At 51.2% G+C, this 22,017-nt stretch overlaps 1 protein-coding gene across 3 annotated transcripts in view; it reads right to left on the reverse strand.

Annotated features, from left to right (window-relative positions):
- The window catches only part of TTF2 (transcription termination factor 2), a 143,758-nt gene extending 122,482 nt beyond the window's left edge, over positions 1-21,276 (reverse strand). The window contains exons 1-3 of one of the 3 annotated variants that reach the window (XM_063948739.1): positions 21,155-21,276; positions 17,318-17,371; positions 3,225-3,336 (exon numbers count right to left, since the gene is read on the reverse strand). In XM_063948739.1, coding sequence (XP_063804809.1) covers positions 3,225-3,336; positions 17,318-17,345 — 140 coding nt within the window. In that variant the 5' untranslated portion in view covers positions 17,346-17,371; positions 21,155-21,276. Of the gene's footprint in view, positions 1-3,224; positions 3,337-17,317; positions 17,372-17,510; positions 21,084-21,122 lie in introns of those variants that run through there. The other 2 variants (XM_063948740.1, XM_063948741.1) reach the window with 2 other exon arrangements.
- Positions 21,277-22,017: the final 741 nt, after the last annotated feature.

Consider the following 22,017-nt stretch of genomic DNA (forward strand, 5'->3'; position numbering starts at 1 on the left):
AACCACTAGACACGGAGCAGTCCCGACATTCATCCCTCAACCACTAGACACGGAGCAGTCCCCATATTCATTCCTCCCCGACTCCAATACACAGCAGTCCCTACATTCATCACTCAAGCACGAGACACGGAGCAGTCCCCATATTCATTCCTCCCCGACTACAATACACAGAGCATTCCCTACATTCATCACTCAACCACGAGACACAGAGCAGTCCCAGCATTCATCCCTCCCCGACTCCAATACACGGAGAAGTCCCAACATTCATCACTCAACCACGAGACACGGAGCAGTCCCCATATTCATTCCTCCCAGACTACAATACACAGAGTAGTCCCTACATTCATCCCTCAATCACTAGACACGGAACAGTCCCTACATTCATCCCTCAACCACTAGAAACAGAGCATTCCCTACATTCATCCCTCCTCGATTCCTAGACCCACAACAGTCCCCACATTCATCCCTCCCCGATTCCTAGACACAGAGCAGTCCCTACATTCATCCCTCAACCACGAGACACGGAGCAGTCCCCATGAGACACGGAGCAGTCCCTACATTAATCCCTCAACCATGAGACACGGAGCAGTCCCTACATTCATCCCTCTACCACGAGAAACGGAGCAGTCCCTACATTCATCCCTCTACCACGAGACACGGAGCAGTCCCTACATTCATCCCTCTACCACGAGACACAGAGCAGTCCCTACATTCATCCCTCCCCGATTCCTAGACACAGAGCAGTCCCGACATTCATCCCTCCCCGATTCCTAGACACAGAGCATTCCCTACATTCATCCCTCCCCGACTCCAATACATGGAGCAGTCCCTACATTCATCCCTCCCCGATTCCTATATACAGAGCAGTCTCGACATTCATCCCTCAACCCCTAGACACGGAGCAGTCCCGACATTCATCCCTCAACCCCTAGACACGGAGCAGTCCCTACATTCATCCCTCTACCACGAGAAACGGAGCAGTCCCTACATTCATCCCTCTACCACGAGACACGGAGCAGTCCTTACATTCATCCCTCTACCACGAGACACGGAGCAGTCCCGACATTCATCCCTCCCCGATTCCTAGACACAGAGCAGTCCCGACATTCATCCCTCAACCCCTAGACACGGAGCAGTCCCTACATTCATCCCTCTACCACGAGAAACGGAGCAGTCCCTACATTCATCCCTCTACCACGAGACACGGAGCAGTCCTTACATTCATCCCTCTACCACGAGACACGGAGCAGTCCCGACATTCATCCCTCCCCGATTCCTAGACACAGAGCAGTCCCGACATTCATCCCTCCCCGATTCCTAGACACAGAGCAGTCCCTACATTCATCACTCAACCACTAGACACAGCAGTCCCTACATTCATCCCTCCCTGATTCCTATATACAGAGCAGTCTCGACATTCATCCCTCAACCACTAGACACGGAGCAGTCCCGACATTCATCCCTCAACCACTAGACAGGGAGAATTCCCTACATTCATCCCTCCTCGATTCCTAGACCCACAACAGTCCCTACATTCATCCCTCCCCGATTCCTAGACACAGAGCAGTCCAGATATTCATCCCTCAACCACGACACACGGAGCAGTCCCTACATTCATTCCTCTACCACTAGACACAGAGCAGTCCCTAGATTCATTCCTCTACCACTAGACACAGAGCAGTCCCAACATTCATCCCTCAACCACTAGACACAGAGCAGTCCCGACATTCATCCCTCTACCACTAGACACGGAGCAGTCCCTACATTCATCCCTCTACCACTAGACATAGAGCAGTCCCAACATTCATCCCTCAACCACTAGACACAGAGCAGTCCCTACATTCATCCCTCAACCACTAGACACGGAGCAGTCCCTACATTCATCCCTCAACCACTAGACACGGAGCAGTCCCTACATTCATCCCTCCCCGATTCCTAGACACAGAGCAGTCCCTACATTCATCACTCAACCACTAGACACAGCAGTCCCTACATTCATCCCTCCCTGATTCCTATATACAGAGCAGTCCCTACATTCATCCCTCAACCACTAGACACGGAGCAGTCCCTACATTCATCCCTCAACCACCAGACACGGAGCAGTCCCGACATTCATCCCTCTACCACTAGACACGGAGCAGTCCCTACATTCATCCCTCAACCACTAGACACGGAGCAGTCCCTACATTCATCCCTCTACCACTAGACACAGAGCAGTCCCTACATTCATCCCTCTACCACTAGACACAGAGCAGTCCCAACATTCATCCCTCTACCACTAGACACAGAGCAGTCCCAACATTCATCCCTCTACCACTAGACACAGAGCAGTCCCAACATTCATCCCTCAACCACTAGACACAAGAGCAGTTCCTACAATCATCCCTCAACCACTAGACACGGAGCAGTCCCTACATTCATCCCTCAACCACCAGACACGGTGCAGTCCCGACATTCATCCCTCTACCACTAGACACGGAGCAGTCCCTACATTCATCCCTCAACCACTAGACACGGAGCAGTCCCTACAGTCATCCCTCTACCACTAGACACAGAGCAGTCCCTACATTCATCCCTCCCCGATTCCTATATACAGAGCAGTCTCGACATTCATCCCTCAACCACTAGACACAGACCAGTCCTTACATTCATCCCTCAACCACTAGACACGGAGCAGTCCCTACATTCATCCCTCAACCACCAGACACGGAGCAGTCCCTACATTCATCCCTCAACCACCAGACACGGAGCAGTCCCTACATTCATCCCTCAACCACTAGACACGGAGCAGTCCCTACATTCATCCCTCAACCACTAGACACGGAGCAGTCCCTACATTCATCCCTCTACCACTAGACATAGAGCAGTCCCAACATTCATCCCTCAACCACTAGACACAGAGCAGTCCCTACATTCATCCCTCCACGATTCCTATATACAGAGCAGTCTCGACATTCATCCCTCAACCACTAGACACAGACCAGTCCCTACATTCATCCCTCAACCGCCAGACACGGAGCAGTCCCTACATTCATCCCTCAACCACTAGACACGGAGCAGTCCCTAAACTCATCCCTCAACCACTAGACACTGAGCAGTCCCTACATTCATCCCTCCCCCGATTCCTATACACAGAGCAGTCCTGACATTCATCCCCCCCTTCCCCCCGATTCCTACGCACCAACATTCATCCCCGGACAACTAGACTCAGGGAGGACACTTACTCTGCAGGCTGGATAAATGGGCAGGGAGTGCGGCGACTGGCAGAACAGATATAGAAACTCTTCCCTTTGTTGGGACCTTCCCGGGTTCCAGTTTTTAAAACACACAGACATCCTGGGAAGATAAAAGTTACACTTTTATAACCAAGTTCCAGAGCTAACAGCATAATTATACAGTGTACAGTCCCCACACCAGGATCCCTGCTCCCTACTAACTCCCCGTCACTATATATATATATATATATCCCACATGTCAGAGACAACAGCATAATTATACAGTGTACAATCCCCACACCAGGGTCCCTGCTCACTACGTGTGTGTATAATTATATATATATATATATATATATATATATATATACACATACATACACATACACACACACACACACATACATATATACACACACATACATATATACACACACACACACTGCAGGGTCCACAGCAGTATCCACAGGATATACATTGCAATGTCTCAAAGCAAATTTAGTAGAGACAGGATTGGACAGGAGAATCCTTCGCCCGAATGCACCGTCCTGAGAGGTAAATGTATCAAAGGCATAATGTCTAATGAATGTGTTAATGAAAGACCATGTGGCTGCCTTACACATTTGTTCCGCCCGGCGTGCAGCCCAAGATGGACCTTCCTTATGAGTAGAGTGAGCAGAGATATTAGCGGAACAGGGAGATCAGCTTGAGAATAAGCTTCCGAGATAGTCATCCGAAGCCACGCCCGGACTACGCCTAAAGAAGCATCTCCCGCAGAAAGATCCGGCCCTTGGAAAGCCGGAAACACAATTTCTTCGTTAAGGTGGAATTTAGACACCACATTAGGAAGACAACCAGATTTGGTTCTGAGAACCGCTCTGGATGAAAAATCAGAAAAGGCCCTAAATCTGACACTCTTCCAGCTGAAGCAATAGCCAGTAAAATGAGAACTTTAGCGGTCAACCATTTAAGATCCACTTAACTCAGTGGTAAAAATGGGACAACTTGAAGCGTCTTTAGGACTAAATTTACATCCCAAGGCACTGTAGGAGGAACAAAAGGAGGTTGAATGTGCAGCATTCCCTGGAAAAAAGTGCGCACATCCTGTAGGTTAGCAATTTTCTTTTGAAACCATACCGTCAATGCGGACACCTGAACTTCAAGGAGCCACCCGGAGACTTTGGTCCATTACTGCCTGAAGGAATGCTAGCATTGCACCACTGAATATAGTCTTGCCATACTCCGTGATAAATGCGAGCGGAGGACGGTTTCCTTGCTATAAGCATTGTTTGAATTACCTGTTCTGAAAATCCTTTTGCTTTCAGGTTGGACGTCTCAAGAGCCACACCGTCAAAGAGTCGATCCAGGTGTTTGTAGAGACAGGGACCCTGAGACAGTAGATCTGGACGTTGAGGCAGTAGAAACGGAGTATCCAGAGACAGCCTCTGCAGGTCTGTGAACCAATGTATTCTGGGCCATGCCAGAGCTATTAGTATCACGGCGCCCTAACCTTGTTTGACTTTCCAAATCACCCTGGGCAACAGGGCGATCGATGAAAACACATGGGTCAGACGAAAGACCCATCTCACTGACAGGGCATCCAAGAATATCGCTTTGGGATCCTTTGTTCTTGACCCGTATGCGGGAACTTTGTTTTTCTGATGAGAAGCCATGAGGTCTATCTCTGGCAGCCCCCACTCGTTTACCAGAATCTGGAAGACCTCAGGGTGTAAAGCCCATTCGTTTGCATGAAGGGTGTGTCGACTAAGGACATCCGTTTCTCAGTTTAGGACTCCCGGAACGAACACTGCGTACAAGGCCGGATTATGAAGTTCTACCCACCTTAACGTGCGGCTTACCTCCTTCATTGCCTTTTGGCTGAGAGTTCCTCCCTGACGATTTAGGTACGCCACTGCCGTCACATTGTCTGAGCGAAGCTGAACCGGTTTTCCTTGAAGTATGTCCTTTGCCTGAGTGAGTGCTGTAAATATGGCCAGAAGTTCCAATATATTTATCGGTAGGCAACTTTCTTCCTTGGTCCACTGCTCCTGGAAGCAGCACTTTTCCGACACGGCTCCCCAGCCCTGAAGACTGGCGTCCGTTGTCAGAACCTCCCACTCAAGAGATCCAAATGGGATGTCTGCAGCCACCAGGCTAACGACCTCCGTACATCCTGAGGAAGGACCATAGTCTGAGTGTTTATGGTCTGATGTAACCCATTCCATTTGGAAAGGATCAGACACTGATGGGGCCTCGAGTGGAATTGAGCATATTCCAGCGAATGTTGACACCATAGATCCCATCACTCGCATTGCTGCATGAATGGGTACTCTTCAATTGTGTAGTAGCTCCTGAATCCTTGTTTGTATTGTGGATATTTTGTTCAGAGGTAGAGAAACTCTGAAGCCTGGAATCCAATAGAGCCCCTAGATGCGTCATACGTTGTGAGGGAACCAGGGATGACTTTGCCCAATTTATGAGCCAGCCAGAGCGACTCTCTCTAAGATGCGTATAAGACGCCAATTAGAAAAATCGCTCAAAAAGAATAAGACTATAAAAATAAGATTTTACTTACCGATAAATCTATTTCTCGGAGTCCGTAGTGGATGCTGGGGTTCCTGAAAGGACCATGGGGAATAGCGGCTCCGCAGGAGACAGGGCACAAAAAGTAAAGCTTTTCCAGATCAGGTGGTGTGCACTGGCTCCTCCCCCTATGACCCTCCTCCAGACTCCAGTTAGGTACTGTGCCCGGACGAGCGTACACAATAAGGGAGGATTTTGAATCCCGGGTAAGACTCATACCAGCCACACCAATCACACCGTACAACTTGTGATCTAAACCCAGTTAACAGTATGATAACAGCGGAGCCTCTGAAAGATGGCTTCCTTCAACAATAACCCGAATTAGTTAACAATAACTATGTACAATTATTGCAGATAATCCGCACTTGGGATGGGCGCCCAGCATCCACTACGGACTCCGAGAAATAGATTTATCGGTAAGTAAAATCTTATTTTCTCTATCGTCCTAGTGGATGCTGGGGTTCCTGAAAGGACCATGGGGATTATACCAAAGCTCCCAAACGGGCGGGAGAGTGCGGATGACTCTGCAGCACCGAATGAGAGAACTCCAGGTCCTCCTTAGCCAGAGTATCAAATTTGTAAAATTTTACAAACGTGTTCTCCCCTGACCACGTAGCTGCTCGGCAAAGTTGTAATGCCGAGACCCCTCGGGCAGCCGCCCAAGATGAGCCCACCTTCCTTGTGGAGTGGGCCTTTACAGATTTAGGCTGTGGCAGGCCTGCCACAGAATGTGCAAGTTGGATTGTGCTACAGATCCAACGAGCAATCGTCTGCTTAGACGCAGGAGCACCCATCTTGTTGGGTGCATACAATATAAACAACGAGTCAGATTTTCTGACTCCAGCTGTCCTTGCAATATATATTTTTAATGCTCTGACAACGTCCAGTAACTTGGAGTCCTCCAAGTCACTTGTAGCCGCAGGCACTACAATAGGCTGGTTCAGATGAAATGCTGACACCACCTTAGGGAGAAAATGCGGACGAGTCCGCAGTTCTGCCCTGTCCGAATGGAAAATCAGATATGGGCTTTTGTAAGATAAAGCTGCCAGTTCTGACACTCTCCTGGCCGAAGCCAGGGCTAGAAGCATGGTCACTTTCCATGTGAGATATTTCAAATCCACCTTCTTTAGTGGTTCAAACCAATGAGATTTTAGAAAGTCCAAAACCACATTGAGATCCCACGGTGCCACTGGAGGCACCACAGGAGGCTGTATATGTAGCACTCCCTTAACAAAGGTCTGGACTTCAGGGACTGAAGCCAATTCTTTTTGAAAGAAAAATCGACAGGGCCGAAATTTGAACCTTAATAGATCCCAATTTGAGACCCATAGACAATCCTGATTGCAGGAAATGTAGGAATCGACCCAGTTGAAATTCCTCCGTCGGAGCACTCCGATCTTCGCACCACGCAACATATTTTCGCCAAATTCGGTGATAATGTTGCACGGTTACTTCCTTCCTTGCTTTAATCAAAGTAGGAATGACTTCTTCCGGCATGCCCTTTTCCCTTTAGGATCCGGCGTTCAACCGCCATGCCGTCAAACGCAGCCGCGGTAAGTCTTGAAACAGACAGGGACCCTGCTGAAGCAAGTCCCTCCTTAGAGGTAGAGGCCACGGATCTTCCGTGATCATCTCTTGAAGTTCCGGGTACCAAGTCCTTCTTGGCCAATCCGGAACCACTAGTATCGTCCTTACGCCTCTTTGCCGTATAATTCTCAATACTTTTGGTATGAGAGGCAGAGGAGGAAACACATACACCGACTGGTACACCCAAGGCGTTACCAGCGCGTCCACAGCTATTGCCTGCGGATCTCTTGACCTGGCGCAATACCTGTCCAGTTTTTTGTTGAGGCGAGACGCCATCATGTCCACCATTGGTCTTTCCCAACGGGTTACCAGCAAGTGGAAGACTTCTGGATGAAGTCCCCACTCTCCCGGGTGAAGATCGTGTCTGCTGAGGAAGTCTGCTTCCCAGTTGTCCACTCCCGGGATGAACACTGCTGACAGTGCTATCACATGATTCTCTGCCCAGCGAAGAATCCTTGCAGCTTCTGCCATTGCACTCCTGCTTCTTGTGCCGCCCTGTCTGTTCACATGGGCGACTGCCGTGATGTTGTCCGACTGGATCAACACCGGTTTTCCCTGAAGCAGAGGTTCTGCCTGGCTTAGAGCATTGTATATTGCTCTTAGTTCCAGAATGTTTATGTGAAGAGACGTTTCCAGGCTCGTCCATACTCCCTGGAAGTTTCTTCCTTGTGTGACTGCTCCCCAGCCTCTCAGGCTGGCGTCCGTGGTCACCAGGATCCAATCCTGTATGCCGAATCTGCGGCCCTCCAATAGATGAGCACTCTGCAACCACCACAGAAGAGACACCCTTGTCCTTGGAGACAGGGTTATCCGCAGGTGCATCTGAAGATGCGACCCTGACCATTTGCCCAACAGATCCCTTTGGAAAATTCTTGCGTGGAATCTGCCGAATGGAATTGCTTCGTAAGAAGCCACCATTTTTCCCAGGACTCTTGTGCATTGATGTACAGACACTTTTCCTGGTTTTAGGAGGTTCCTGACAAGCTCGGATAACTCCTTGGCTTTTTCCTCCGGGAGAAAAACCTTTTTCTGAACCGTGTCCAGAATCATCCCTAGGAACAGCAGACGAGTTGTCGGCATTAACTGGGATTTTGGAATATTCAGAATCCACCCGTGCTGTTTTAGCACTTCTTGAGACAGTGCTAATCCCATCTCTAGCTGTTCTCTGGACCTTGCCCTTATTAGGAGATCGTCCAAGTATGGGATAATTAATATGCCTTTTCTTCGAAGCAGAATCATCATCTCGGCCATTACCTTTGTAAAGACCCGAGGTGCCGTGGACAATCCGAACGGCAGCGTCTGAAACTGATAGTGACAGTTTTGTACAACGAACCTGAGGTACCCCTGGTGTGAGGGGTAAATTGGAACGTGGAGATACGCATCCTTGATGTCCAAGGATACCATAAAGTCCCCCTCTTCCAGGTTCGCTATCACTGCTCTGAGTGACTCCATCTTGAACTTGAACATCTTTATGTACAGGTTCAAGGACTTCAGATTTAGAATAGGCCTTACCGAGCCATCCGGCTTCGGTACCACAAAAAGAGTGGAATAATACCCCTTCCCTTGTTGTAGAAGAGGTACCTTGACTATCACCTGCTGAGAGTACAGCTTGTGAATGGCTTCCAAAACCGTCTCCCTTTCGGAGGGGGACGTTGGTAAAGCAGACTTCAGGAAACGGCGAGGTGGATCTGTCTCTAATTCCAACCTGTACCCCTGAGATATTATCTGCAGGATCCAGGGATCTACCTGCGAGTGAGCCCACTGCGCGCTGTAATTTTTGAGACGACCACCCACCGTCCCCGAGTCCGCTTGAGAAGCCCCAGCGTCATGCTGAGGCTTTTGTAGAAGCCGGGGAGGGCTTCTGTTCCTGGGAAGGAGCTGCCTGTTGCTGTTTCTTCCCCCTTCCTCTGCCTCGTGGCAGATATGAATAGCCCTTTGCTCTCTTATTTTTAAAGGAACGAAAGGGCTGCGGTTGAAAAGTCGGTGCCTTTTTCTGTTCGTTTTGAATCCGCATCGCCTGTCCACTGTCGCGTCCATAAAGCTCTTCTGGCCGAAAAGGACATAGCACTTACCCGTGATGCCAGTGTGCAGATATCCCTCTGTGCATCACGCATATAAAGAAATGCATCCTTTATTTGTTCTAACGACAGTAAAATATTGTCCCTGTCCAGGGTATCAATATTTTCAATCAGGGACTCTGACCAAACTACCCCAGCACTGCACCTCCAGGCAGTCGCTATAGCTGGTCGTAGTATAACACCTGCATGTGTGTATATACTTTTTTGGATATTTTCCATCCTCCTATCTGATGGATCTTTAAGTGCGGCCGTCTCAGGAGAGGGTAACGCCACTTGTTTAGATAAGCGTGTTAGCGCCTTGTCCACCCTAGGAGGTGTTTCCCAGCGCTCCCTAACCTCTGGCGGGAAAGGGTATAATGCCAATAATTTCTTTGAAATTATCAGCTTTTTATCAGGGGCAACCCACGCTTCATCACACACGTCATTTAATTCTTCTGATTCAGGAAAAACTATAGGTAGTTTTTTCACACCCCACATAATACCCTGTTTAGTGGTACCTGTAGTATCAGCTAAATGTAACGCCTCCTTCATTGCCAAAATCATATAACGTGTGGCCCTACTGGAAAATACGGTTGATTCGTCACCGTCACCACTGGAGTCAGTGCCTGTGTCTGGGTCTGTGTCGACCGACTGAGGCAAAGGGCGTTTCACAGCCCCTGACGGTGTTTGAGTCGCCTGGACAGGCACTAATTGATTGTCCGGCCGTCTCATGTCGTCAAACGACTGCTTTAGCGTGTTGACACTATCCCGTAGTTCCATAAATAAAGGCATCCATTCTGGTGTCGACTCCCTAGGGGGTGACATCCTCATATTTGGCAATTGCTCCGCCTCCACACCAATATCGTCCTCATACATGTCGACACACACGTACCGACACACAGCAGACACACAGGGAATGCTCCTAACGAAGACAGGACCCACTAGCCCTTTGGGGAGACAGAGGGAGAGTTTGCCAGCACACACCAAAAGCGCTATATATAACAGGGATAGCCTTATAATAAGTGCTCCCTTATAGCTGCTTTATATATATCAAAATATCGCCATAAATTTGCCCCCCCTCTCTGTTTTACCCTGTTTCTGTAGTGCAGTGCAGGGGAGAGACCTGGGAGCCGTCCTGACCAGCGGAGCTGTGAGAGGAAATGGCGCCGTGTGCTGAGGAGATAGGCCCCGCCCCTTTTCCGGCGGGCTCGTCTCCCGCTATTTAGTGAATCCAGGCAGGGGTTAAATATCTCCATATAGCCTCTGGGGGCTATATGTGAGGTATTTTTAGCCTTTATATAGGTTACATTTGCCTCCCAGGGCGCCCCCCCCCAGCGCCCTGCACCCTCAGTGACTGCGTGTGAAGTGTGCTGAGAGGAAAATGGCGCACAGCTGCAGTGCTGTGCGCTACCTTTAGAAGACTGCAGGAGTCTTCAGCCGCCGATTCTGGACCTCTTCTGACTTCAGCATCTGCAAGGGGGCCGGCGGCGCGGCTCCGGTGACCATCCAGGCTGTACCTGTGATCGTCCCTCTGGAGCCGATGTCCAGTAGCCAAGAAGCCAATCCATCCTGCACGCAGGTGAGTTCACTTCTTCTCCCCTCAGTCCCTCGTTGCAGTGATCCTGTTGCCAGCTCTTTAGGAGAGCCACCTAGATTGCACCCTTCTCGGCCGGGCACAAAAATCTAACTGGAGTCTGGAGGAGGGTCATAGGGGGAGGAGCCAGTGCACACCACCTGATCTGGAAAAGCTTTACTTTTTGTGCCCTGTCTCCTGCGGAGCCGCTATTCCCCATGGTCCTTTCAGGAACCCCAGCATCCACTAGGACGATAGAGAAAATAAAATAAAGAAAAAGCTTATGACTGCTAAAACCAGCAACCCTAGACCGCGGTCCGGCTCCTGCCGCACCAACAAAAAACTGATTTGCCTGAGCCAGGAGGCGGAGCTTATGGGATACTGGCTGCTTGCATTCTGGGAGGCCAAAAGCTTTGATTGTTGGTGCCATTCCGCTGACGCTACCTCATATCCCAATGTATAGCCTGTGGATACTACTGTGGATCCTAAAGGAAAAAAAATAAGATTTTACTCACCGGTAAATCTATTTCTCGTAGTCCGTAGTGGATGCTGGGGACTCCGTAAGGACCATGGGGAATAGACGGGCTCCGCAGGAGACTGGGCACTTTAAGAAAGATTTAGTACTATATCTGGTGTGCACTGGCTCCTCCCTCTATGCCCCTCCTCCAGACCTCAGTTAAGGAAACTGTGCCCGGAAGAGCTGACATAATAAGGAAAGGATTTGGAACCCAGGGTAAGATTTATACCAGCCACACCAATCACACCGTACAACTTGTGATAAACTTACCCAGTTAACAGTATGAACATAACTGAACAGATGGCTCATAACCAAAACCCTGTATTACGCAATAACTATATACACGTATTGCAGAAAGTCCGCACTTAGGACGGGCGCCCAGCATCCACTACGGACTACGAGAAATAGATTTACCGGTGAGTAAAATCTTATTTTCTCTAACGTCCTAAGTGGATGCTGGGGACTCCACCAAAGCTCCCAAACGGGCAGGAGAGTGCGGATGACTCTGCAGCACCGAATGAGCAAACTCAAGGTCCTCCTCAGCCAGGGTATCAAACTTGTAGAACTTAGCAAAAGTGTCATAACCCGACCAAGTAGCTGCTCGGCAAAGTTGTAATGCCGAGACCCCTCGGGCAGCCGCCCAAGAAGAGCCCACCTTCCTCGTGGAATGGGCCTTTACTGATCTTAGATGCGGCAATCCTGCCGCAGAATGAGCCTGCTGAATCGTGTTACCGATCCAGCGAGCAATAGTTTGCTTTGAAGCAGGAGCACCCAGCTTGTTGGGTGCATACAGTATGAACAGCGAGTCAGTCTTTCTGACTCCAGCCGTTCTAGAAACATAAATCTTCAAAGCCCGGACTACATCGAGTAACTTGGAGTCCTCCAGGTCACGAGTAGCCGCAGGTACCACAATAGGTTGGTTCAGGTGAAAAGATGACACCACCTTCGGCAGAAACTGCGGACGGGTCCGTAATTCTGCCCTATCTACATGGAAAATCAGGTAGGGGCTTTTACATGACAAAGCCGCCAATTCTGACACACGCCTAGCCGAAGCCAAGGCCAACAGCATGACCACTTTCCAAGTGAGATACTTGAGCTCCACTGTCTTAAGTGGCTCAAACCAGTGAGATTTCAGGAAATCCAAAACTACATTGAGATCCCAAGGCGCCACTGGTGGCACAAAAGGGGGCTAAATATGCAGCACTCCCTTAACAAATGTCTGAACCTCAGGCAGTGAAGCCAGTTCTTTTTGAAATAAAATGGATAGGGCCGAAATATGGACCTTTATGGATCCTAGTTTAAGGCCCATAGTCACACCTGCCTGCAGGAAGTGTAGGAATCGCCCAGTTGAAATTCCTCTGTAGGGGCCTTCCTGGCCTCACACCAAGCAACATATTTTCGCCATATTCGGTGATAATGTTTTGTTGTCACGTCCTTCCTAGCCTTTATTAGCTTTAGGGATAACTTCCTCCGCGATTCCCTTTTCCGCTAGGATCCGGCGTTCAACCGCCATGCCGTCAAACGCAGCCGCGGTAAGTCTTGGAACAGACAGGGGCCCTGTTGCAACAGGTCCTGTCTGAGAGGCAGAGGCCATGGGTTCTCTGATATCAACTCTTGCAGTTCTGGGTACCAAGTTCTTCTTGGGCAATCCGGAACAATGAGTATTGTTCTTACTCCTCTTTTCCTTATGATCCTCAGCACCTTGGGTATGAGAGGTAGAGGAGGAAACACGTAGACTGACTGGAACACCCACGGTGTCACCAGAGCGTCCACAGCTATTGCCTGAGGGTCCCTTGACCTGGCGCAATACCTTTTTAGCTTTTTGTTGAGACGGGACGCCATCATGTCCACCTGTGGCAGTTCCCATCGATTTACAATCTGCGAGAAGACTTCTGGATGAAGTCCCCACTCTCCCGGGTGTAGGTCGTGTCTGCTGAGGAAGTCTGCTTCCCAGTTGTCCACTCCCAGAATGAACACTGCTGACAGTGCTTGTACGTGATTCTCCGCCCAACGAAGAATCCTGGTGGCTTCCGCCATTGCCATCCTGCTTCTTGTGCCACCCTGGCGGTTTACATGAGCGACCGCAGTGATGTTGTCTGACTGAATCAGCACTGGTTTTTCTCGGAGCAGCGGCTCCGCTTGAGTCAGGGCATTGTATATTGCCCTTAGTTCCAGGATATTGATGTGCAAACAAGCCTCTTGACTTGACCACAGTCCTTGGAAGTTTTTTCCCTGAGTGACTGCCCCCCACCCTCGGAGGCTTGCATCCATGGTCACCAGGACCCAGTCCTGTATGCCGAACCTGCGACCCTCGAGGAGAGGAGCACTCTGCAGCCACCACAGAAGAGAAACCCTGGCCCTGGGAGACAGGGTGATCAGCCGATGCATCTGAAGATGCGATCCGGACCACTTTCCAGCAGATCCCACTGAAAGATCCTCGCATAGAACCTGCCGAAGGGAATGGCTTCGTATGACGCCACCATCTTTCCCAGGACTCGCGTGCAGTGATGCACAGATACCTTTTTCGGTTTTAGGAGGCCTCTGACCAGAGTCATGAGCTCCTGAGCCGCCTTCTCCGGGAGAAACACCTTCTTCTGGTCTGTGTCCAGAATCATGCCCAGGAAGGGCAGACGTGTTGAAGGAATCAGCTGCGACTTTGGATTATTCAGGATCCAGCCGTGCTGTCTCAACACTTCCTGAGAGTGTGCCACATTGATCAGCAACTGCTCTCTGGACCTCGCCTTTATGAGGAGATCATCCAAGTATGGGATAATTGTAACTCCTTTCTTCCGAAGGAGTATCATCATCTCCGCCATCACCTTGGTAAATATTCTCGGTGCCGTGGACAGGCCAAACGGCAAAGTCTGGAATTGGTAATGACAGTCCTGTACCACAAACCTGAGGTACTCCTGATGAGGAGGAAAAATGGGGATATGCAAGTAAGCATCCTTGATGTCCAAGGACACCATGTAATCCCCCTCCTCCAGGCTTGCAATGACGGCTCTGAACGATTCCATTTTGAATTTGAATTTCTTTAGATAAATGTTCAGGGACTTTAAATTCAAAATGGGCCTGACCGAACCGTCCGGTTTCGGTACCACAAACATTGTGGAGTAGTAACCCCTTCCCTGCTGAAGTAGGGGAACATTCACCACCACCTGCTGGAGATATAGTTTGTGTATTGCCGCCAGCACTACTTCCCTCTCCATGGGGGAGGCCGGCAAGGCAGATTACAGGAAGCGTTGAGGAGGCGCCTCTTCGAATTCCAGCTTGTATCCCCGAGACACAATCTGTATCGCCCAAGGATCCACCCGTGAACACACCCACTGGTGGCTGAAATTCTTGAGACGCGCCCCCACCGCTCCTGGCTCCGCCTGTGGCGCCCCAGCGTCATGCGGTAGATTTAGAGGAGGCCGGGGAGGACTTCTGCTCCTGGGCACTGGCTGCCTGATGCAGCTTTTTTCCTTTTCCCTTACCTCTGGCAAGGAAAGATGCCCCTCTGACCTTTTTGCTCCTTGGGGGACGAAAGGACTGCATTTGATAATACGGTGCTATCTTAGGCTATGAGGAAACATACGGCAAGAATTTTGACTTCCCATCAGTCGCCGTCGAAATGAGGTCTGAGAGACCGTCCCCAAATAATTCCTCACCCTTATACGGTAAAACCTCCATATATGTCTTTTCGAGTCAGCATCCCCTGTCCACTGCCTAGTTCATAGGACCCTTCTGGCAGAGATGGACAATACATTTATTTTAGAGCTGAGAGAACAAAAGTCCCTCTGAGCATCCCGCATATACACGACCGCGTCTTTTATATGCCCCAGGGTCAATAAGATATTATCTCTGTCCATGGTGTCTAACTCCTCCGACAGAGAATCAGTCCATGCTGCTACTGCGCTGCACATCCATGCCGACGCAATGGCCGGCCTCAGGATAGTACCTGAATGTGTATACACAGCTTTCAGGATTGATTCCTGCTTTCTATCTGCAGAATCCTTGAGTGCGGCCGTATCCGGAGACGGTAGGGCCACCTTCTTGGATAAGCGTGTCAATGCCTTGTCTACCCTGGGAGGGGCTTCCCAGCGTAACCTGTCCGTTGGCGGGAAAGGATACGCCATAAGTAATCTCTTGGGAATTATTACCTTCTTTTCCGGGGATTCCCAGGCTTTTTCACATAATTCATTTAATTCATGTGAAGGGGGGAAAGTAACCTCTTGTTTTTTCTCCCCAAACATATTAATCTTGTCAGGGACAGGGATTTCCTCAGCAATGTGCAATACATCTTTCATTGCTATAATCATGTATCGGATGTCTTTAGTCATTTTAGGTTGCAATTTAGTCTCAACGTCGTTGACACTGGAGTCAGACTCCGTGTCGACATCCGTGTCGACTAACTTAGATAGTGGACGCTTGAGAGACCCTGACGGCCCCTGCCCTGTGGGATCAGGCACTGGGTGAGACCCTGACTGTCCCCCGGCTTCAGCTTTATCCAACCTTTTATGTAAAGAGGTTACATTGTCATTCAACATCTTCCACATATCCAGCCAACCTTGTGTCGACACCCACATCCATCTGCACCGCCTCCACATACCCTTCCTCATCAAACATGTCGACACTGACGTACCGACACACCGCACACACTCTGGGAATGCTCTGACTGAGGACAGGACCCAACTAAGGCTTTTGGGGAGACAGAGAGAGAGTATGCCAGCACACACCCCAGCGCTATATAACCCAGGGATATACACTACAATCTGTGTTTACCCTGTAGCTGCTGATCATCACCGGTTTGCACCTAAATTTATGTGCCCCCCCCCCTCTCTTTTTGCCCTTGGAGTACCTGGATACTGCAGGGGAGAGCCCAGGGAGCTTGCTTCCAGCGGAACTGTGAAGTAAAATGGCGCTGGTGTGCTGAGGGAAGAAGGCCCCGCCCCCTCAGCGGCGGACTTCTGTCCCGCTTAATCTGTGTAAAAAATGGCGGGGTATCCCTATATACAGTCTATGGGTATTTTTGCCACCAAAGGTATCTTATTGCTGCCCAGGAACCACCCCCCAGCGCCCTGCACCCTACAGTGACCGGAGCGTGTAAGTGTGCTGGGGAGCAATGGCGCACAGCTGCGGTGCTGTGCGCTACCTCAGTGAAGACCGGAGTCTTCGTGCCGCCGATTTCGAAGTCTTCTTGCTTCTCCTGGACTTCAGTGCTTCTGGCTCTGTGAGGGGGACGGCGGCGCGGCTCCGGGAACGGACCGCCAGTGTTCGATCCATCTGGAGCTAATGGTGTCCAGTAGCCTAGAAGCGCAACCCGGCTGCACGCAGGCAGGTTTGCTTCTCTCCCCTCAGTCCCTCGTAGCAGTGAGTCTGTTGCCAGCAGAGCTCACTGAAAGTAAAAAAACCTAACAAATATCTTTCTCTTTCTAGCAGGCTCAGGAGAGCCCCTAGTGTGCATCCAGCTCTGGCTGGGCACAGATTCTAACTGAGGTCTGGAGGAGGGGCATAGAGGGAGGAGCCAGTGCACACCAGATATAGTACTAAATCTTTCTTAAAGTGCCCAGTCTCTTGCAGAGCCCGTCTATTCCCCATGGTCCTTATGGAGTCCCCAGCATCCACTTAGGACGTTAGAGAAAAAATTATATATCTATATCCCACGTGTCAGATGTTACAGCATTATACAGTGTACAATCCCCTCACACCGGGATCCCTGCTCCCTACTAACTCCCCGTCACTGCAGTATACAGGTAGGTCACTATATATAGTACAAAGGTCTGACCGCACCAGGTCCATCACTCACCGTGATCCGAGCAGCGGACTTTCTCCATGATATACTGGGAGCTCCTGGAACAGGCTGCGGGTGAGAGAACACAACACTCACTTTCCCATACACACGCTGCGGTAACAATGGCTGGTGGGGCGCGTGACCACAGCAGCGGATCTCTCAGGGATTTGGGTGAGGGGGTATATACAACATGTGACTTAATTAGTACCTCAGTCACTCTGAGAATACCACCTGTGCACAAGCAGGGATATCCGTAAACCCTGGACTGTTGGGGTGGCTTGAGGACCGCATCTAGGTAGCGCTGGGATAAGCATTGTGGATAGAGATTACAGCGTCCTGTGTGTGTGTCTATGGCAGCTGCCCCCGGTCCCTCATTATTATACAGAGACACCCCTATAGCTGGGAACATGTGCAGAGAACACGTGCAGAGACCGCAGCCGAGGACACGGTACTGTTACCCATACACATCTCAGCTCTATAGCCTCAGCTACCAGGAGGATGAGACGATGCGGACACCACAGTACCTAGCACTATGGCTGTCACTGCCATGAGGCACAGTGAGGTGGAGGCACCAAGTCAGCAACAATCTGCTCCTGGGACCGGTCTCTCACATGGGGATATAATGGAGGAGCTGGGAGTGAGGGGAATGCGCTATTAGAGCGTCAGCTCCTGGGACCGGTCTCTCACATGGGATATAATGGGGGAGCTGGGAGTGAGGGGACGGCGCTATTAGAGCGTCAGCTCCTGGGACCGGTCTCTCACATGGGGATATAATGGAGGAGCTGGGAGTGAGGGGACGGCGCTATTAGAGCGTCAGCTCCTTGGACCGGTCTCTCACATGGGGATATAATGGGGGAGCTGGGAGTGAGGGGACGGCACTATTAGAGCGTCAGCTCCTGGGACTGGTCTCTCACATGAGGATATAATGGGGGAGCTGGGAGTGAGGGGACGGTGCTATTAGAGTGTCAGCTCCTGGGACCAGTCTCTCACATGGGGATATAATGGAGGAGCTGGGAGTGAGGGGACGGCACTATTAGAGCGTCAGCTCCTGGGACCGGTCTCTCACATGGGGATATAATGGAGGAGATGGGAGTGAGGGGACGGTGCTATTAGAACGTCAGCTCCTGGGACCGGTCTCTCACATGGGGATATAATGGGGGGAGCTGGGAGTGAGGGGACGGCGCTATTAGAGCGTCAGCTCCTGGGAGCGGTCTCTCACATGGGGATATAATGGGGGAGCTGGGAGTGAGGGGCCGGTGCTATTAGAACATCAGCTCCTGGGACCGGTCTCTCACATGGGGATATAATGGGGGGAGCTGGGAGTGAGGGGACGGCGCTATTAGAGCGTCAGCTCCTGGGAGCGGTCTCTCACATGGGGATATAATGGGGGGAGCTGGGATTGAGGGGGACGGTGCTATTAGAGCGTCAGCTCCTGGGACCGGTCTCTCACATGGTGATATAATGGGGGAGCTGGGAGTGAGGGGCCGGCTCTATTAGAGCGTCAGCTCCTCGGACCGGTCTCTCACATGAGGATATAATGGGGGAGCTGGGAGTGAGGGGAATGCGCTATTAGAGCGTCAGCTCCTGGGACCGGTCTCTCACATGGGGATATAATGGGGGAGCTGGGAGTGAGGGGCCGGCTCTATTAGAGCGTCAGCTCCTGGGACCGGTCTCTCACATGGGGATATAATGGGGGAGCTGGGAGTGAGGGGACAGTGCTATTAGAGTGTCAGCTCCTGTGACCAGTCTCTCACATGTGGATATAATGGGGGGGCTGGGAGTGAGGGGACGGTGCTATTAGAGCGTCAGCTACTGGGACCGGTCTCTCACATGGGGATATAATGGGGGAGCTGGGAGTGAGGGGCCGGCTCTATTAGAGCGTCAGCTCCTGGGACCGGTCTCTCACATGGGGATATAATGGGGGAGCTGGGAGTGAGGGGACGGCTCTATTAGAGCGTCAGCTCCTGGGACTGGTCTCTCACGTGAGGATATAATGGGGGAGCTGGGAGCGAGGGGCCGGTGCTATTAGAGCATCAGCTCCTGGGACCGGTCTCTCACATGGGGATATAATGGGGGGAGCTGGGAGTGAGGGGACGGTGCTATTAGAGCGTCAGCTCCTGGGACCGGTCTCTCACATGGGGATATAATGGGGGGAGCTGGGAGTGAGGGGACGGTGCTATTAGAGTGTCAGCTCCTGGGACTGGTCTCTCACATGAGGATATAATGGGGGAGCTGGGAGTGAGGGGACGGTGCTATTAGAGCTTCAGCTCCTGGGACCGGTCTCTCACATAGGGATATAATAGGGGGAGCTGGGAATGAGGGGACGGCTCTAGTAGAGCGTCAGCTCCTGGGACCGGTCTCTCACATGGGGATATAATGGGGGAGCTGGGAATGAGGGGACGGCTCTAGTAGAGCGTCAGCTCCTGGGACCGGTCTCTCACATGGGGATATAATGGGGGAGCTGGGAGTGAGGGGACGGCGCTATTAGAGTGTCAGCTCCTGTGACCAGTCTCTCACATGTGGATATAATGGGGGGGCTGGGAGTGAGGGGCCGGCTCTATTAGAGCGTCAGCTCCTGGGACTGGTCTCTCACATGTGGATATAATGGGGGGGCTGGGAGTGAGGGGCCGGCTCTATTAGAGCGTCAGCTCCTGGGACCGGTCTCTCACATGGGATATAATGGGGGGGGCTGGGAGTGAGGGGACAGTGCTATTAGAGTGTCAGCTCCTGTGACCAGTCTCTCACATGTGGATATAATGGGGGGGCTGGGAGTGAGGGGCCGGCTCTATTAGAGCGTCAGCTCCTGGGACTGGTCTCTCACATGTGGATATAATGGGGGGGCTGGGAGTGAGGGGCCGGCTCTATTAGAGCGTCAGCTCCTGGGACCGGTCTCTCACATGGGATATAATGGGGGGGGCTGGGAGTGAGGGGACAGTGCTATTAGAGTGTCAGCTCCTGTGACCAGTCTCTCACATGTGGATATAATGGGGGGGCTGGGAGTGAGGGGCCGGCTCTATTAGAGCGTCAGCTCCTGGGACTGGTCTCTCACATGTGGATATAATGGGGGGGCTGGGAGTGAGGGGCCGGCTCTATTAGAGCGTCAGCTCCTGGGACCGGTCTCTCACATGGGATATAATGGGGGGGGGGCTGGGAGTGAGGGGACAGTGCTATTAGAGTGTCAGCTCCTGTGACCAGTCTCTCACATGTGGATATAATGGGGGGGCTGGGAGTGAGGGGCCGGCTCTATTAGAGCGTCAGCTCCTGGGACCGGTCTCTCACATGGGATATAATGGGGGGGGGGGGCTGGGAGTGAGGGGACAGTGCTATTAGAGTGTCAGCTCCTGTGACCAGTCTCTCACATGTGGATATAATGGGGGGGCTGGGAGTGAGGGGTCGGCTCTATTAGAGCGTCAGCTCCTGGGACCGGTCTCTCACATGGGATATAATGGGGGGGGGGCTGGGAGTGAGGGGACAGTGCTATTAGAGTGTCAGCTCCTGTGACCAGTCTCTCACATGTGGATATAATGGGGGGGCTGGGAGTGAGGGGCCGGCTCTATTAGAGCGTCAGCTCCTGGGACCGGTCTCTCACATGTGGATATAATGGGGGGGCTGGGAGTGAGGGGCCGGCTCTATTAGAGCGTCAGCTCCTGGGACTGGTCTCTCACATGTGGATATAATGGGGGAGCTGGGAGTGAGGGGACGGTGCTCCTATTTATCCTGCTAGAGCAACTGCTCAGTCAATCCCACCCACTATACATTGGCTAAGGTGAACCACAAGTCCCAGCACCTCCCCTCGCGATATACAGGGGCGCAGACATACTCAACAGCGCTATATCCGGCAGCAGCTCACACCTCTCTGTCTGGTAGTTGCAGCAGATCCGTGACGTCACACGAGCCTCAGCCAATCAGAAGCCAGCACCGGAGCCCGTCAGGAAATTCAAACGTGTATAAAGTTTTGTGAAAAGGCGGAGCCGTTGTGTCACATGAGCCAGTTAAAGTAGCCTATCACAGCGCTGCTCACGTCTCTTAGCCAGTAAGGCATAGGGCCCGCCTACCGTACACTCAGTCTTCCAATGAAATATGTCTTTCTCTGTCTCTGCCGCTGTACTGTGTGACTGACACACGAATTAACCAATCCACGTGTAAATGGTGGTAAGCGCAGGAGGGCGCACTATGTGTAACAGTTCTGTCTCCAGGCCGACCCATGTGAGTACGGGCATGGACGCCATTTTTATGTAGATCGATGCCTTGCTACCACATAGCATAGTTGCCAATTCAGCGTATAACAAGCTGATTTGGGCTTCTTTTTTTTTTCAAGTTGCTTTATTTTTTTTATGGTTGCTTGTTGCTTGTTTTTGGGCTTTTTTTAATTTTATTTTTTCTCTAACGTCCTAAGTGGATGCTGGGGACTCCGTAAGGACCATGGGGAATAGCGGCTCCGCAGGAGACTGGGCACAAAGTAAAAGCTTTAGGACTAGCTGGTGTGCACTGGCTCCTCCCCCTATGACCCTCCTCCAAGCCTCAGTTAGATTTTTGTGCCCGAACGAGAAGGGTGCAGACTAGCTGGCTCTCCTGAGCTGCTTAGAGTAAAAGTTTAAATAGGTTTTTTATTTTCAGTGAGTCCTGCTGGCAGCAGGCTCACTGCATCGAGGGACTAAGGGGAGAAGAAGCGAACTCACCTGCGTGCAGAGTGGATTGGGCTTCTTAGGCTACTG

This window comes from Pseudophryne corroboree (assembly GCF_028390025.1).
Source record: "Pseudophryne corroboree isolate aPseCor3 chromosome 2 unlocalized genomic scaffold, aPseCor3.hap2 SUPER_2_unloc_1, whole genome shotgun sequence".
NCBI classification, from domain to species: Eukaryota; Metazoa; Chordata; class Amphibia; order Anura; family Myobatrachidae; genus Pseudophryne; species Pseudophryne corroboree.